Genomic DNA, 17,920 nt, shown 5'->3' on the forward strand with positions numbered 1-17,920 from the left:
AAAAGACAGCAGCTGCGTGTGTGTGTGTGTGTGTGTGTGTGCGTGTGTGTGTGTGTGTGTCATGACTTGGGTGAGCAGGTGCAGCTCCACAGTGGGAGCGCTCTGAATGAGAGCTTGTTCAACCACACAGTCACTGAGTTTGCTGCGTCTTAAGTGATCCGATACACAGCAGAGAGTTTAGACACCACGATGTGGTCACTGAAGATTATTTATTGGGAGATGTGGAGGGTGGGAGGGATTTATACCTCCTCTTTCTCGGGCCCTCAGCAGGATAATTTCCAGCTGGTAATACAGTTTAAATGTGGCTCTTAGTGAGATATATAAATCCAGAAACAACAGCAATTACACTTTAATTGTTTCTCTAACATTGCGAGATACGGCATTTTTCAAAGTTTTTCACTAATCCATGAATCTCAGTTGGAAAAAAAAAGACTGTTTTATTATTGTCTATTGTGTGCGATTTGGTGCAGACATAAAATACCATCTGGAACTGAATTTAAATGCGTTTTCTATAAGGGGACTGATAGGCCGTGGTGCAGTCATCTTCTCTCCACTGAGAGCTTTGTGTTGTTTATATTTTGTATTTCAGTTGATTCTGGTAACATTGTTAAGCTAAACATTCATTTCGATTAGGACATTTTAATTATTAACTTCCTCCCCTGCAGGAACTGGCAGATTGTCTGTATATACATTATATGACAGGCCTTGGTCACTAATGACAGCTGCAGCCCAATTTTCCTTTTCCGAAAAACATTTAATATTAAATAATAGCAAACATATAATAATGATATTTTTTATCTCTAAAGCACAAAAGTGAAAAAATTGTTAAATGCTTGTAGTGTGAATTCACTCTTAAAGTTAATGGTTAATGTTTAGCCGTGCTCTATGTATGTTTGGTGTGTGTGTGTATGTGATTGTTTGTGTGTGTGTGTGTGCATGCAGAGACTTACTCAGCCTCAGAATCTTGAACTCAGGCAGATGTGACGATGCACAGAGCTGATAGAAAACGTGATAATTCCTCTCCTCATCCGCCTGGAAAAAAGAATGAACTTTAATTGAATATGTCACATGGATGTTATACATCAGTCCTTCACATATTTGGTGCTAAACCTCTTTTTCTCAAGCCACATTCATGCAGTGTAAGTAAACTTTGTCATCGGCTTTATAATTACACAGTTTAACATCTGTCCACTGAAGCAGTTGGCAATTTAATGCCTTGCTCAAGGGCAGGCCAACAATCAGACATGAAGTTTACATGTTTATTTTACCACACTCACATGTCCCACAACCTACTAAGAACATGTAATCCACCTGATGGATCATATTGTAAATGGATAAATGTGGCAATTCAACTTTTAGCTAAAGATTCATTTTCTGTGAAATAAATAAATATTAAAGGGTGTGCTATAAGTTTGCAGTGAAGCTGTGAAGCTGTGAACAAAATGTGAGATTTGAAGTCTGCTACCTGCGTCCTACATTGCTGCTACTACACCCAAACACAGAATGCAAGCAAACACACACACACACACACCTGTAAAAAGGGTGGTACCGGAGTCAAGTATGTGAAAAATGTGAGGCGGAACTTCCTCGTTCTTCAAAAGCGTTGTTAATGACAATAGAGTGTGTGTGTGTGTCTGTGTGCATGCGTGCGTGGAAATACAAAAAGGATTTTCCTCGACTCTGCCCTATACTCTCTCCTCTATCGAGCAAACATAAACATACATGCATAGATGGAAATAGAAAGATAAAAGCAGGATTTAAACAGTGAGCTGATGCAAATCACTGAAAAGTTCTATCACAAGATCGCAAATTGAAAGTATTGATTACCTACATCTGGTGACATGTAGTGTTGTGAAAGTTGAACTGGGAGAACAGAGTAATATCTTGTCCAGCATGTTACCAGAAGTGTGATACTTCAGATTACGTCACATGGCTACGTGTTGTCTGTGCATGTGCAGAAAGGACTACAGTCAGCCACAGGAAGCCCGTACCATTTTGTATCACAATCCTGTATTTCTTTGCAGTTGTGTTTGTGTTTTGAGAATTTTTAATGGATCTCCATATAAATCAAATCAGACATATATTAGGGGACTGATATTATTGAATATGTGCAATTTGGTGCAGATCTAAATAAAAAACCTGATCCAACAAATTTAAATGTGTTTTGAAAAGGAACGTCTTTGGCCTTTAAGAGGTTTAAACTCTACTGAGTTCCATTCTAGTTTAACATTTCAATTGGTGACAGAATTAAGAGTCAGTTGTTTTAGCTTTCAGGTAAACACTGAAATGTGAACTTACATCACACACACAGAGCTCCAACACACAATCTAAATCTAATAGTGCAACAAACACAGTGTCATTTTGCTGTAATTAAATTTGTTTCCAGAAAATAGGAATGTTTTTTTATATAATTACACTAACCAGGCAGTAAGCTGTAACTCATAGATTTTAGCAACTACTCAATCCTCATGTCAGCTAACAAACCCATTTCTGTAGTGCGCAGTGACGTTACTGCTGGCAGGCTTTAAATGTTAATACAGGAGAACATCCCAGATCAGTGTTTTATAAGAATCTGTGTGAAAACCATGATGAAAATGTGTATTGAATTCAGACCCTACACCTGCACATTTAAGAAAAACCCTTTCCTGCTGTGTTTGTACTGATTCAGGTACATGGAACATGAGGAACTGACTCTTTATACATAGGATTTAAAAAATAAAAAGCTAATCTGCAAGACTGTTACAATCAACTCATCTTGATATCTCTGTTACTCTAACCTTTCTTAAGTTCAGGGAACTTGGTTAGCTTAAAAAATAAGTTAACTCACATTACTGAGGCAGCCAGGGACCTTACAGTGAGTTTTCAAATTGGACAAACTAAAATGATCTTAAAAATAACATCACAAAATCAAGTGGCTACTCAGACCCTTCTGGAAATTGTCTTTTACCTACAGTATAACCATGCAAGAAGCCAGAGTGTGTCCCTAACAACATGTTCAAGAACACCCAAGGACACCTGAGCACGAAGGAAACTTGCTATAAGGAACCCAGCTAATGTGGCAGAAGAACACACACTAACGCTTTGAAAACACCACCAACACACAGCTGAACATGGGTGAGGGCTATTTAACTACAGTATATAGTGTTATGCTGAGTTCAGAATAAAAGGTAGGTGTGTGCAAAGGTTAACTTTGTTAATTTGTCTATGATGCCTGAGGCTGTTGTATTAGACTGTAACGAGTAGAAGGAATTACGTCACATCCAAACAAAGCCAGGTGTATGTGCGATCATGCAAACCCAGATCTGGGATTGTGCGTTTACCTGAAAGACCACTCGTGATTTCTCCAGCAGATACGTTCTCATGTTGGCACCGATGATACGGTAGCGGTTGTCAAAGCCGATCTCAATGTATTTGCCAAACCGACTGCTGTTGTCATTTCTGGTGGTCTTTGCATTTCCGATGGCCTGAGTGACAGAGGAAAAATAAAATTTGATTTAAACTTTAAACTTTAACTTGACTCGGCAGAAAGGTTAGTTCCAGTTGTTGCAGAAGACCTCAGCAGTTGACTGAAAGGGAATTTTACCTGTGGTTATGAAAGCTGAGGTAAAGCAAAATGTACAAGGAGGCAACAATTATATCTTTTACAGATAATACGGCTGCAGTCGCAAAAACATACAGGGTTAATCAGAGATTCGAAATTGGCTGTTGGTCTGAATGAGACTGTGAATGGTTGACTTCTTACCTAATGTAAACTGGGATTGCCTCCAGTCCCCTACAACCCTCACTTTCTTTTTATATCAGTATCCATACCACTCACTTCCATGTCTGTGGGGTAAACTTGAAGCTATACCTAGCAGCCAGTTAGCCTATTTAAACATAAAGCCTGGCTTTCCGTCTGAAGGAACAAAAATACTTTTTCTTGTCCAGAAGTCTTGTCGCTGCCCAGAAGTTCCATTATCCCCCTCAAACCACAATGTGTGGTTATTGTATTTCTGTTTTTGTCTGGATTAAACAAACATTGAAACTTATATTCACATTATTCTAAAACACATTACAGTTTCTCAGTCTGTTACTACAACCTGTAGTAGAGAGCAGTTTATAAGGCTGGTCAGCACTTGACAAAGCACTAGTATGTCTTAATGGATCTCCTTCCATCTCCACACGCATACACAAAAGCTGAATCCATTATATGTTGACAGACGTTTCCTGCTGAGCTACTGTAATATACGTCTGCACATAAATCATTTGCAGCCTGCAGCCTGAGTTATATATACAGGACTGATCAATGAACCCACTAAGAATTGTCAGTAGACGGGTGGGGCTACACACAAACACAGAAATCAGCCAGACCACAGTAAATGGTGTGTGAACACACAGGGCTCTTGCTGAGTTAGGGCCAAACAGTCGTTCACAATCTTGCCCTGCAGACAAAGCGTCTTTCAGCAGAGCAGGTTATCCAGTCTCTGCCTGCATCAGCTGAGCGTGCGCACACGCACACGCACACACACACACCTGCAGTTACGCACACATAGGGTTTTGTAATATTGAAAAGGGCTGACGCAACCATCTGCCCTGCATCGAGGCTAAGAGACCAGAGTGACATCACTGCGACATAAAGAAAGCTTTGTATTCATTTCTTCCAGCTCGTCTAAGATTGGCTAAAGGTGAAAGTGGTGGATGGGAGGAGAAGAGTCTTGAGTGATGAGTAAGGATAAACGTGGTCGGGGGATGGCAGGAGGTGGAGCGGGTGCAAGGGAGGAGGGTGTAGTGGCATATGGGCACAGGAGGGTTCTCCAACCCCTCAAGTCCTTATGACTCTGCAGGAGGACTCACAGTAATACACACACAGTTAAAGGGATAGTTCACTTAAAAATGAAAATTCCCTCATTATCTACCCACCCCTATGCAGATGGAGGGATAGGTGAAGTGTTTGAGTCCACAAAACAGTGTGGAGAGTGGTGAGTAGACAATGAGTGACTTTTCATTTTTCAGTGACCTATCCCTTTAAGGATAAGACGTGTGTTATCACAGCGAGAGAGCCATCCGAGGGCTGGAGAGAGAAGGAGAGTAAAATGCCAGACAAAGACAGAAGAGAAGCACAAACGACAACATTCACAAAACAACTTTACTTTAGAGCATACTGTCGAGTAATTAAGCAGAGGAAACATGCATCTACACACAAAGTGCCAGGGAAGAAGATGCAAGACTTCCACTTTGACGACAGCATTTTGGATGGAGGGGGGGTGATCTAATTCCTTTCATGTATAACAGATTTCCTGTGAGAGTTATGACCTGTCATTTTAAATATGCTGCTTCTACTAGGTTGATCTCAACAAAAACACAAATTGGAAATAAATGCTTAGAAAACGTAAAGTTCAAAACATGTTTGTTGTTTTATGTTTTCAGTATATTTATATTACTTCCATAGGAACAAGGATTCATAGACAACTGAAGGTAATCCAAGTTCTCACCTCCATGATGGGGTTGGAAGCCAGGACTTTTTCCTCAACATTGGCTTCACTGGCGGAGCCGCTGACTGTAGCAAAGTATCTCATGGCGTATTTGGCTGATACCGTCTTTCCTGCTCCAGACTCCCCGCTCACGATGATTGACTGGTTCCTCTCATCCCTGATAAGATGAAAAACAAGTGACAGATGAAATACTATGAATATCATGAATTACTTTAAAATAGTCTGGTCGAAGTGTTTGAGCTGGTACTTTTACACCTCACAGTTCTTCCTATTGTTGCTGGAAGGTGTAACCTCTGCCAAGGAGTTTACACTTTCACCCCAGTTCATTTGTTGCTTGGTTGGTTGGTTTGTTTGTTTGTAAGCAAGATTACACAAAAAAAAATCCTGGTGCAGATCCAGGATTTTTTTTTTACTTTCTTAACATCTAGGGTGTTTTTCAACGTTGTAATATTCCCAGGGAATAATACATTGGTCTAGATGAAAAAGTGTGTGTAACATAGAGTTCAGCATGACTGAATTTAAGGAGACTGAGCTTTAACTGACACTTCATTACTAAAGCATGGAAGGAGAAAGATGTGAGAGCTGATTAAACTTGCTATTCAGTCCTGTAAATGTTCACGTGGAGCCACAATCGACTGGTTGACTCCTGCAGAGAAACACCAGTGTTAAAATGTGAGTGTGATTTAAAGAGGGAGAAAGAGAGACAGTGAGACCACTATAAGGCTATTTCTGTCTCAGCTTTGACCTACAAACCCTGAAGGGAGAGGGAGGGCTGAGCAACATGGAGACCAGAGCGAGAGCTGCTCAGGTAACATGCACACAAATGCATGCAGACAAACACACGCACACACACACACACACACAAACCTGGCCATCTGTTTGTAGGCCTCTTCTGCCACGGCGAAGATATGCGGGTCCATGTCTCCCATGTTCTGACCACTGTAGGCATTGATGATGTCTGCTCCGTAGATCTGCAGTGGCTCATACGGGTTGATGGCCACCAGAACGATTCCTATGACAGATTAAAGCTGTAAGTTCACCTGCAGCTGGACTGGGCTGTAACCAGGTATCACTGTTGTGCTACTTTCCAAACAGAGAGGGTAGGAATTGTACTTTACTAATAATCTGTTGTGCATTATCCGCATGAAAGCAGGTTAGAGGATCTCATACCGCAGTAAGTGTAAATGAGCTTGGAGTCCATGAAGCGGACTTTGAGGTTGTGGAGCACAGCCGGCTCGTGGAGGTAGCTGAGCGCTGTGAGGTCATTTTCTCCAACCAGGATGTCAGGGTTTCGCAGGTAAGGCAGGTTCTTGGTCTTGGGGTCAAGATTGTGCTCAATGTTCTGAGGATGAAACCAAAGTGACGCAGGAGAATTATAACAGAGATACAGATGTAGTTTCATGGATGAACAAAAGATGGTAGATCATTGCACATTTGACCCTGAGAAGTGTAGAGTACATGATTTAAATAACAATTACACATGTATTCATGATTGTACTTCCACAGATTATATATATATATTATATTATATTATATTCAAGTGTAAGAACTCAAACTATCTCAGACCCAAAGACATTAAAACATGTTTGATGTGTCCTCATACATGATTCTTAAAGTTATATGACAGCTGTCAGCCAATCAGACGCAAGCATTTTCTAAAGCTACAGTATAAAATGTAATTGTATAGTAATGTGATCAATATTTTTTTAACTGAGCATTATAATAACCAAACTAAGACAGAGGCATGTCCTTTTTATTGTTCATCGTTAAAACGTTTCCTTCTGATACATTGAGTTGATTCAAGTTGTGTAATAAAATCCATTGACAGTTTTCTTAGATAGTCTGTAACTGTAACCTCCTGTAGTTTCCTGGGTCAGTCTGAGAATGACTAAAAGTAGAGAGGCAACCACTTGTATAATCAATTACAAGAATGTCCACACCCACTAAAAGATTTGATAAAATATTCCATAAACATGTTCTCAGAAACATCATGAGATAGGCTACTGATTTGTCCCGCAGCTTAACAAAATCTCTTGGATGTTCAAAGCTGTGTTGAACTGATTGTGCTCTCGTTCTACTGTCTTTCTGTGGAAACAGCCGTCATAGCTCATGCACATTTTCATGCTCATATTTAACACATTTCATTCCAGGAATGGATCAGATAATTGACTAATTGTGTTGTTTTGATCAGCAGCAGCTATCCCACAATTTTAATCTACATGGATCTGGAAAGCTATCAAAATCCACATTAAAATATATTTCATAGAATAGTGGAAAAACATGCAATAAATGTTTATTTCGCAATTCAAATAATATATTCTCTAGGGGAGATTGTGAGAATGTATTAATGCTTGTCCTCTTTGAGATAGATTGGGCTTTGTTTAAAACTGTGGCAATGGTTTGTGCATGTGAACTGAGACATGGTATGTTATAGTTAGCTATAAAAATTTACCTTATTCAATTTGAAAAATCTATATCCTAATATGGCCAAAACGTATACTATATATCTTTATCGATAATAACCACGATAAATGTCACTTCGTTATTTCTATTATGTTTAAAGACTGATTTTTGTTTCAGAGTGTCGGTTGTTATTTTAAAATCTTCATATACATACACTTGATTAAAAGCGAAACAAAAATCTGAGGTAGAGTAATAATATACATATATACATATATACATATATATATAGAAGAAATACATGCTGGTGGCTGTTTGTCTTCTTAGAAGAGGAATTAAATCCACTACTATACGTTTAAAATGCTCCCTGCGGCGTCTTTGTAACCAGGTCTCGTTTGTGGAAAGTGCTAATGGTAAAACCAATAGCAGCTAATGAGACGCAGGGCTTTGAAGTCTCTTTGAGGCAGAGACAGAGAGAAAGTGACAGAAAGAGCTGAGAGGAAGAAAAAAACATAAAGAGGGAGAGACTGATTCCTCTCCCCCCACAGCGCATTCGTTTGATTTCGGACTGATGGGATACATTTGCGTGAATGTCCCCTCTAGTCAGAACAACGAGTTGGAAAGTCTGGATTTTAAAGGTCTACTTGTCAATTCGTTGACTTCTTGTACAAAAAAAACATGTGGACAAAAGTTATTGTTAGAAGCGTTTGATTAATGTGCAAATCAGGTATTGCATATGATTCGTTAGCAACATTTAATTTGTAATACAGTATTTGGTTAGTTAACCAGATAAAAAGAAAACAGGTATAAACCTGTTAGTCAAATACAACACAGTTTTGTTGTAGCGTCCATGTTGTTTCCACATTTCGACTCACACTAACTTGCCTAGCCTGGAAATTGTAACATCCAAGTTGTGCCTGAATGCAGCCTAAATATTTCAGTGATCCTCACCGTTCCATCTTCCAGCATGAGCTGCAGGGAGGCATCGCCATTTTTGTAGTCCTTGGTGAGCTCAGCAGACTTCCAAACCTCCTCTGCATCAGGGATCCACACCCGAGCACGCTGAGAGAGAGAGACAGAGACAGAAACAGAGACAGAGACAGAGGGGGAATACAAATTATTCGGTTAATACATGATACAGGACTTGAAAGATAAAAACTATCCTAAGTACCATGAGTGCTGTTTTTTTACATTTCCAATATAAATATAATTTTTTGTTTTGGTTCAGTTTATATTGTATAATATATATATTGTATTTATATTGTATAAAGAAGAATGACAGGACAGTTGCACATACTCCGTTCCTGACCTCAGAGAAAACACTGGGCTCTGTGTTTCCACAATCATGAGCACATGGCTTGTAATGGTCAAGTGTGGTGAGGTTGTGGGAATGAAATGTTGAACAAGTAGCTCATCGCAACAGATGAATGCTGTTCTGGATCATAACACAAAATTCACACACGCGCACACACACACAAACCACCACGCAAGAACCCTATCATTATAAAACTTAAGGTCGTTGAGGACTTGTGACTGGAGGTAATCAGCTGATCACGGACATGTGGAGAGCCAGCGATGAACACTGCCGGTCACATGGCTGAGGAATCCGGCTCACAAATGCAGAGACAGACACACACACTCACACACACAGACATAGACACCTTACCTCTAAAAGTATAGGATTTGACTGTATAGTGACTAAAGAATATGGCAAACCAGTGTGTGCGTGCGTGCGTGCATGCATGCGTGCGTGCATGCGTGCGTGTGTGTGTAGCTCTCACTTCAAAGAGGTTATCAGAAAACCGAGTCTGGAAGTAGTGTGTGTGCATAACCCAGTAAACTGAGACTTGAACTGACATTTATCAGTCTGTTTCCCCACGCAAAAAATTATCACATGGTGTAAATGATAAAATGTTATTCTGAAAATGGGTTAATTTACCAAAACTATCTTTAAGATTGGGAAATGGGATTGTGATGAAAGGAATTAAATCCACTATTAAGGATTTAAGATGGATCTTGACGAAAAAAAAGAAATGAGACAGGTAAATCGAGTTTAGTTGTAGTTTAATAAGTAGATTATTGAGCCATGGTGGAGATATACAATCTACTGAGATCTAGCCAATCTAGTTGCAATTAAACTGGTCTAGTACTTTTTTTAGAATGCGAACACAAATCTTACACAAGATTCAAACTGCCACCTAAAATAAAGAGAGAAAAACAATGTTGCAAGTTAAAAGACATTACAAATCATGTTCCTTCATGGAGCATAGACAATGAAATAATCCATAGAGAACAGAATTGGGATATGTGAACATCAATTGTCTCTCAATAGCGTAAGGAGATGTGGAACAAATGCATTCCTGAATACACTCAATTATAATCTATTATCAATTTATGGATAACCTGCTCTACAGAGCCTAGGTTTGGCCGGGTCATCTCTCCAGTCATTTAAATGGACACGCTTAATTTCTAGACTCAACACTTTTCTGCTTCACCAAGGAAAACATCTTTGTTACAATAAAACTCTCAAAGTGAATGCAAATAAATATTCTCAACTACATATCTATGTGTTTTTTTAAGCACTACATAAGACACATTAAGTATAAGAGTCCACACTCACAAACACACCCACAGGACGACAGGATTAGATTCTTTAAACTATCATCTGAAGATGAACGAGGATTTTCACAGAATGAGCCGGATTTACTTTAATTACGAACCAATTTGAAGCTCATACAGCAAACTACTACTGCGGAAATGTAAAGATGACTTGATTTGTCCTTATGAGTACTTGGGGAAGTTAAGCACATGACAATAAGCACAGATTTTATCTGAAGGACCCACAACAATTTTACGGCTTCTTAAGGCCACGTTACGGAAACTGCGGATGACGTTCTTATTGAGTCGTGGCAGAAAGACCTTATTGTGAGGCACAAGGGGAGAGACACTGGTTAATTAATTGGGTCCACTGCATCACATAATGATCATCTGAATCATGATATCCTCACACACTTTACGCATACAGTCCCAGTATTAAGACGAGCGGTGGGGGTGTGAAATGGCAGCTATAGCCCAGGGGAGAACAGACCTATTAAAACAGTGGAAGTTTTTGTCCCATGCTCAATATTACTCACTTCTAAAATACCAATTGGTCATCTGTGATCAGGGAACCTGAGTGAATGTTTTTGAAAGTGTTAGTCAAAGCGTGATCAGTGTGGTGAGGTTAAGTGCAGAGCGGTTTAGGTTTGACACTGAGTAACAGCTAAGACAGAAGAGGCTGGTAGGTAGAGGAAAACAAACACCTCACCTCCTGGAAGAGGTAATGTATGCATTTATAGTAAAGAATAATGAAAAAAAATAACTACATGGGGAATTAGTAGTGTTATTATAATATATACACACACACACACACACACACACACACACACACACACACACACACACACACACACACACACACACACACACACACACACACACACACACACACACACACACACACACACACACACACACACACACACACACACACACACACACACACACACACACAATCTATGGAGAACTGAATTCTGGGTTTTATAACAGGAAATGAAAACTCGGTCTAACAGACCTGTGTTTCACCACACAGTGATTTTACTTGAAAAGGCCGTCCAGCTATATTAACGGCCACGGATTTATTTATATTTGTCAATCCACTTAGGCATGTTTTATTTATATTTCTTTTATCTATCTAAGAGAAAGGCGCCACCTGGAATCAATTAGTGGGTTAGTCTCCCCTCACTCAACCTCTACCGTGCAATTACACACACAGAGGAACACAGAGAGAGACGGTCCCTGGGATTAGGTTAGAAGACACATGGACACGATGGATATTTTACAAGCAGAGACAGTGATGCATTTTCTTACTAATGAAATGAAAGAGAGAAGTCAATAAAATATTTTATATTAGTGATTGCTTATATATATGGCTGAATATACACCAACCACTATCAGCTATAATAAGTGCTGGACTACCTCAACCCTCCAAGAAGTGCTGGAGTGCTTGCAGGCATCTGTTCAAAAGGATTCTGGAGCGCTATCTTAGAGGGATGTTGACCGGAGTAGAAGGCCAAACCCCAGAAAGGAGAAAAGTGCGCTGAGTCCTCCATCTTCATGCCATAGGGCTTAAGGTGACATTGACATCCTGAACTCAAGTCCGGGATCTGGATATGTGTCTAGAGCTGATTTACCAAAACATTGTTGAGGGGCAACACCAATGAATCGACTCTAGATGCCCACTGTTGATTCAAGAAGGAGCCCTTCCTCAGTGATCACTTCTTCATCTACAAACACACTGCCAGAACAGGAGATGGTTGCAACTATTTTCGAAGAACAGAATCCAGTGATAGGCTAGTTTGAGAAAGACAGGCACAAAGATCATTGGTCAGATGTGGTGATGAGGAGATTGTGAATGAAGGGATCTGGATATAGGAAATGATGGAGAGAAATCAGGAGGTTACCCCCGAAGTTAAGACATAAAGGGACGAGGCAGGGATCTTGCTGCCTGAACTCCTGCCAAAGCTTCACACATAGAGAAAAACACAGAGTAAAACGATGAGCTGAGTACAGATCAAACAGCTAAACAACTAACAATGGAAGACCCTCAGGAAGAACCAGCAGAATCAAACCAGAGATCACAACCTCACGTCTGTGCAACACAAACGCTCGCAGCTCAGTTGTCTGTCAAGTAAATCATCAATTAGAGAAGTATTTACCCCCCCCCCCCCCCAATTACAGCAATTAAATATGACAGATTAACCGAAGCTCACTTTCAGGGGTTAGGAGCCAATCATTCATTTTAAAATTGTTATGGGTATCAGGTTTAAAACGTGTAAGCCTGAATTGGACCTAGAGGTTAAATTATGTTTTATTTCATTTAATAAAATAAAAGATTTATCATATCAATATTGTTATATTATTATTATAAGAACATAGCCTTCAAGCAGACTCTTATTTATAGTCCTTGAGAGCTTTATTTCCTCATTTCGAATTTAGACTTTTTAAAGCTATACCTCAAACCATTTCCTCTCAAATATTGCTCCTGCTCAAAGGCGTTTGGCTGCACTTAGCGCAAGCTCTCGAATACAGAAAAAAAAAAACTCTGAACCCCCCTCCATCCTCATTCCACCATTTCGTTAGTCGTTTCATCTTTTTGGTCCCTTAAAGAGGCTGGCTTCTGGGACAGCCTCCTAGCAACAGGAGAAAGAGAGAGAGAGGGAGAGTGACATAGAGGGCGTGATGGAGGGGGAGGACCAAGGCTAAAAATAGCTACACTGAGCTCTGAGCAGCATCACACCTCACAGAGACATCACTGTGCTACTGAGCAGAATTCAAGATCCTGATAATTATCCACACGCACACGGGCACAAACACACCCACACGCACACGGGCACAAACACACCCACACGCACACGCAAACGCACACATGCAATGAGGAAAGAAAAAGGAACGTGCTGATTGGTGGCAAATGTCAGCATTAACTAATTCATGATTGACACCTAGTGATGTGTGTAACATGTGAAGGTGTTTGCATGAACAGTCGTGCGTGTGTGTCTGCGTGTCTGAGAGGGGGATGAAAAAGACAGACAATGACACAATGCAGCTGCAGAGGCAATGGACCGTATTTGGGTTGAGTATATAGAGGAGAAATGAAGGATGAAACTCAGACACAGACACACACCACCGTGAAACACAAGATGAAAAGGAGCGTCTGAAAGAGAGTGAAATGTGATGAGTCAGAGTCTGCCTCTCAGAGAGATGGATGATGACCTGGTTGGTGTGTTAAAGGTGACATCATTCATGACATCAGAAATCATATGACTGAAGTGTCTCTGCATTGACCTCGCCCAACATATGCTGCATGCAAGAGTGCGCACACACACACACAAACACACAGCCTGTGAACTCCAGCAGCCAATCAGAGGCTCAATTTGTATTTGCAGGTCTCTATTCTTGTTGTATTTCTGTCTGTCAGCGCGCTGGGCGGGGTAACACTGATTCAGTGGTCACATGATTTTTATGTGATGGATTTCTATTGATATAAACAGTGAGCAGACACTGCAGAGCTCAAAAAGGACATTAAATAAGACAAGCATATGCACCATCACAATTAGGGGGGAATGCATGAACACAATGCAACACATTGAGCTCTGATCTGCATTCACCCAGTAACTGATGCTCTTCAATGTATTCAGTGTGATCCTGGCCTGAGCATATCATTGCTTTCCTTTCCCTCCAGATTGATTAACCAATAACTTGCTTGATTGACCTCTTCAAATGAAAGTTTTAGCTGATGTCTTTGTTGTGTTATTGTGTCCGAAAAAACGCCTGAAACCCAAACCATTTTTTTTGCTTGATAAATGACCAACCGACTAATCAGTTATCAACCAATCACTGCAGCTTTAAATGCAACTCAATAGAGGCGCCTACTTTCCATTGATTCTGAGATGACCCTGATGACATCAATGGGACCTAGTCAGGGTTATTTTCCCAGACTTCTCAAAGCTCCGGAGCCACAGAGGACATTATGCATCTGTTTTTATTGGCCGACTCCTTGTGATGAGTAAAATCGTAAGTGTCCCTATAAAGTGGATCAATCATGGGGCCAAACCATTTGTACCCAAAATCAATTGTTTCTATTTCAAATATTACCTATGCTCAGTACAAATATGAAATAAAATATAACTTACTACGTGTTTAAAGTACACAAGTTTTACCAAAATAAAACTGTAATTTTCTTTTCCCAAGAAAGTACTGTGTATGAAATGTGTACAGTGCACTGTAATACAATTTCAGGCTATTTAAAGGACAAACTGTTTATTCCTACATTCATTTTTCTTGGAATAAACTACAATAATAACAATAAACAATTATAAAAGAAGTTATAAGACATTCATTCTTTGTATTTATTGGTATTTCAAAGGGTTTAACATCAGCCAGGCCATAGAACAATGATAACATTGTCACTTCAAGACAGATATCAGATGCACAGGTATCAGAGCTGTACTTGGTATATATGCTAATATTCAAAGTTCAGGTACTGCAGTCTGTTTCAGGATGGGAAAAAAATTGTATTAACATTTCGCTTGTTATCATCTTAAATGTATCTCGTCCTTCCTCACAGTAGCAGTCAGTTCCCAGCAGGAAAAGGCTGCTTCTAAAGGTACAAGACTGGACGGATACTAATCCTGGTTTAACTGAGACAAAGGATCAGGAGCTGATTAGGCTAGCTCAGGTTTTAACACTGGATAATCTTATTTCAGTCAACTACACCGCAATTTCATTTCACTTTCACATGACTACAGGTTTGCCCGCTGCTGCTGCTGCACATTGACTTATTTAAGAATCCGAAAGAAAGAGAGGAGAATCAATACGATCTTATTTCAACAAAAGATATAGATTAAACTGACTTCATCCAAAGATGGATGCCACAAAGTGGAGCCGAAAAGATGGTTGAAATTTCTGGATATAAAAGAAATATGACTGCCAGGACATATTCTTTTCAACTCTTCACATTTCAGCAGGTAACATGAAAGTCGTGTTCTTTTCTGCTATTTAACAAATCCCCTTGGGTCTCATTTCTCCTGCAACACCTCTGGGTGTCGGATCATTTCTGATACTAAAGGACCTTGGATGAGGGAGGTTTAGAGGTCACAAAGATCAGGGCATTGGGAGTGTGTGTGTGCGTGTGTGCGTGCGTGGAGTGAACTCTATGTGTGTGTGTGTGTCAGGGATAAAGAGTGAGATTGCAGGGAGAGGTGAAGTGTTTACAAATCTGCACAAAGTCAACAGCAGATTAGAGAGACTTCACCCTGATAATACTGAGCTCTGAGCTTTCACTGCTGGACCGGAGTGGCCCTGGCCTGCTGTGCCTCCTCTGAACTCCCACAGGGTTTTCTCCTACTTATCAAACTGTAGGTCTCCTTCATTAATGCTTACCGCACCAATTTACCTGTAAATATACTGTATGCTATCTGTGCTGATTTAAAAAAGGTGACTCTTCTTATAGCTACAGAAATGAACAGGGTTTCATCATGATCTACTTATTCATCCATGTGTATTAACTTTCTGCTAAAATGTACTCGTTTAGAGAATGTAATAGTTTTTGAACTGTTTAGAAATAGATCACAAAACAAATCATAAACGTGAATCAAGAGGAAACCTTAACATTTTATAACAGAGGCTGGCAGCGGCAGCTATCTAGGCCGCTGCAGTGGAATGTGAGAAGTGTTTTTGCTCACATACTCAGTAAAGCGGTCAATGGAGTCTCAGACTGCAGAAGCCTCGTCACATGATGCCCCTCATGTGAGAATCTGCTGTTTTTCTGCTCAGCTGGGTAGACGCAGCATGACGCCAAGATTTAGAGACCTTAGCCCCTGCTGGAGAGTTGGGTGGGGAGGACCCTCGACAGTCTCACGGCACCCGGTGATCTGCCCTTACTCACTGGCTCTCGGCACAAGTAGTGTGCCTGTGATTGCCAGAGATCAGAGTCTCTTACTAAGAAGCTATGATGCCGGCCAGCACCTAATCACATTAGTTTAGTCAGAGCTGATACCTTCACTTGTGCAGGTTAGGATGGCAGAATGGAGGCACGTGTCAGCAAACAACCAAGATTTTTTTAGTGCAGACAAAAGGAATAAATAATGATATCAGACACAGATGGATTCAGTTCTGTTACACAACGTCTTAATTCACTTTGAAATCTCATTTGTTTCTGATTCAGTTTGAGATATTTTAGTTGCAAAAATTATTTCAATGGATCTGAAAAGATTCTCAGACGAGTCAAACTGTAAAATGTACAAGGAACCATCTAACCTGGTGCATTAATAAAATATAATACAATATTAATTTTAGATTCAGTATGAGGGCAGAGGGTTTGGTGCAGAGATACTAAGCTCAAGTCAACAAAACCTATATAGGTTCAAACTAAATAAATTGTTTGACCCTGTTTCACACTTTGCTGTGATCTCGAACAAAGCTTTCCTGCATCACGTAGGGATAAACTCTAAATAAATCCACTGTGTGTGGCGCGATGCTTTGATTCACTTCTGCAGGTTAGGGACAACCTCACTGAACTGTTCACATGTCGGTAAAACGCAGTGAGGTTCTATTAAAGAATGAGGCTTCGGAAGCCATCAACATGCTTTAAACCACCCTGTTGGGGCAAATGTCCACATGTGAACATGGAGAACTGGATGTTCTTCAATGGAGTTTGTTCCAGATTACTGACCAGTGATGTCTCTTTAAACAGTTTCAGAGATATATGTGGTATTGTTTATTTCACCTCCTTTGCACATCTTTCATGTTTATCTTTGCTCTTCACTGACTTCAGAGTTTTTATATAGGACCAGACATCTGCGTGTGGACCTGCAGTTATCTTCAGTTGAGCAGCTTCTGCCATGTTTTATCTCCCATGGACAGATCTCCTTGCAGAAGGATGGCTACACCAGCTACAACATGGTTAAAGCTTCATTACATGTAAATATACTAAAAGTTTGATCTTAGGATTGGATCATTTGACAGGAGACCTATTGAGTGTAATCAGAAAACCCAGCCCTAAATTAGTTACACTCAAATGTTAGCTCCCATTCTGCAACTCAAATCAGCCAACAACAGCAATACAGTTGATAAAAAAGCTAATATAAGCCCCTGCAACACAAATGTGCCACCCTTTCACAAAGTGAAAAAAAGACTTAGTTGTTGTTCAGATTGGGGCTAAAATTGCGAATGGAAAGCTCTTATACGGATTTCAGTGACATAACAGATGAATCCTGAAGAAGGGTGTGTCAGGACCGGGAGCACCAAACTCAAAGACAAAACATACAGACCACTCGTCACATATCTGCAGACTGTATGAGCTAAAGTAGCTCTTCTGTTTGCTTGATTCTTCTGTAACAGCTTCACATATCACATGCTGTATCTGCTACATATCTACTGAATTAATCAATGTAGGAATGGGATAGGAAATTAAATACATAAAAGCAAAAACTTACTTTAACAAACATATA

The 17,920-nt window shown here is 40.1% G+C and overlaps 1 protein-coding gene across 3 annotated transcripts in view; it reads right to left on the reverse strand.

The window, feature by feature from the left end:
* myo5aa (myosin VAa) overlaps window positions 1-17,920 on the reverse strand; it is a 49,406-nt gene that overhangs the window by 26,937 nt on the left and 4,549 nt on the right. For all 3 annotated transcript variants that reach the window (XM_062388402.1, XM_062388394.1, XM_062388411.1), the window contains exons 2-7: window positions 8,823-8,933; window positions 6,642-6,813; window positions 6,339-6,483; window positions 5,472-5,628; window positions 3,321-3,464; window positions 951-1,032 (exon numbers count right to left, since the gene is read on the reverse strand). In XM_062388402.1, coding sequence (XP_062244386.1) covers window positions 951-1,032; window positions 3,321-3,464; window positions 5,472-5,628; window positions 6,339-6,483; window positions 6,642-6,813; window positions 8,823-8,933 — 811 coding nt within the window. The remainder of the gene's footprint in view (window positions 1-950; window positions 1,033-3,320; window positions 3,465-5,471; window positions 5,629-6,338; window positions 6,484-6,641; window positions 6,814-8,822; window positions 8,934-17,920) is intronic.

Source organism: Platichthys flesus, chromosome 1, assembly GCF_949316205.1.
Source record: "Platichthys flesus chromosome 1, fPlaFle2.1, whole genome shotgun sequence".
NCBI lineage: Eukaryota > Metazoa > Chordata > Actinopteri > Pleuronectiformes > Pleuronectidae > Platichthys > Platichthys flesus.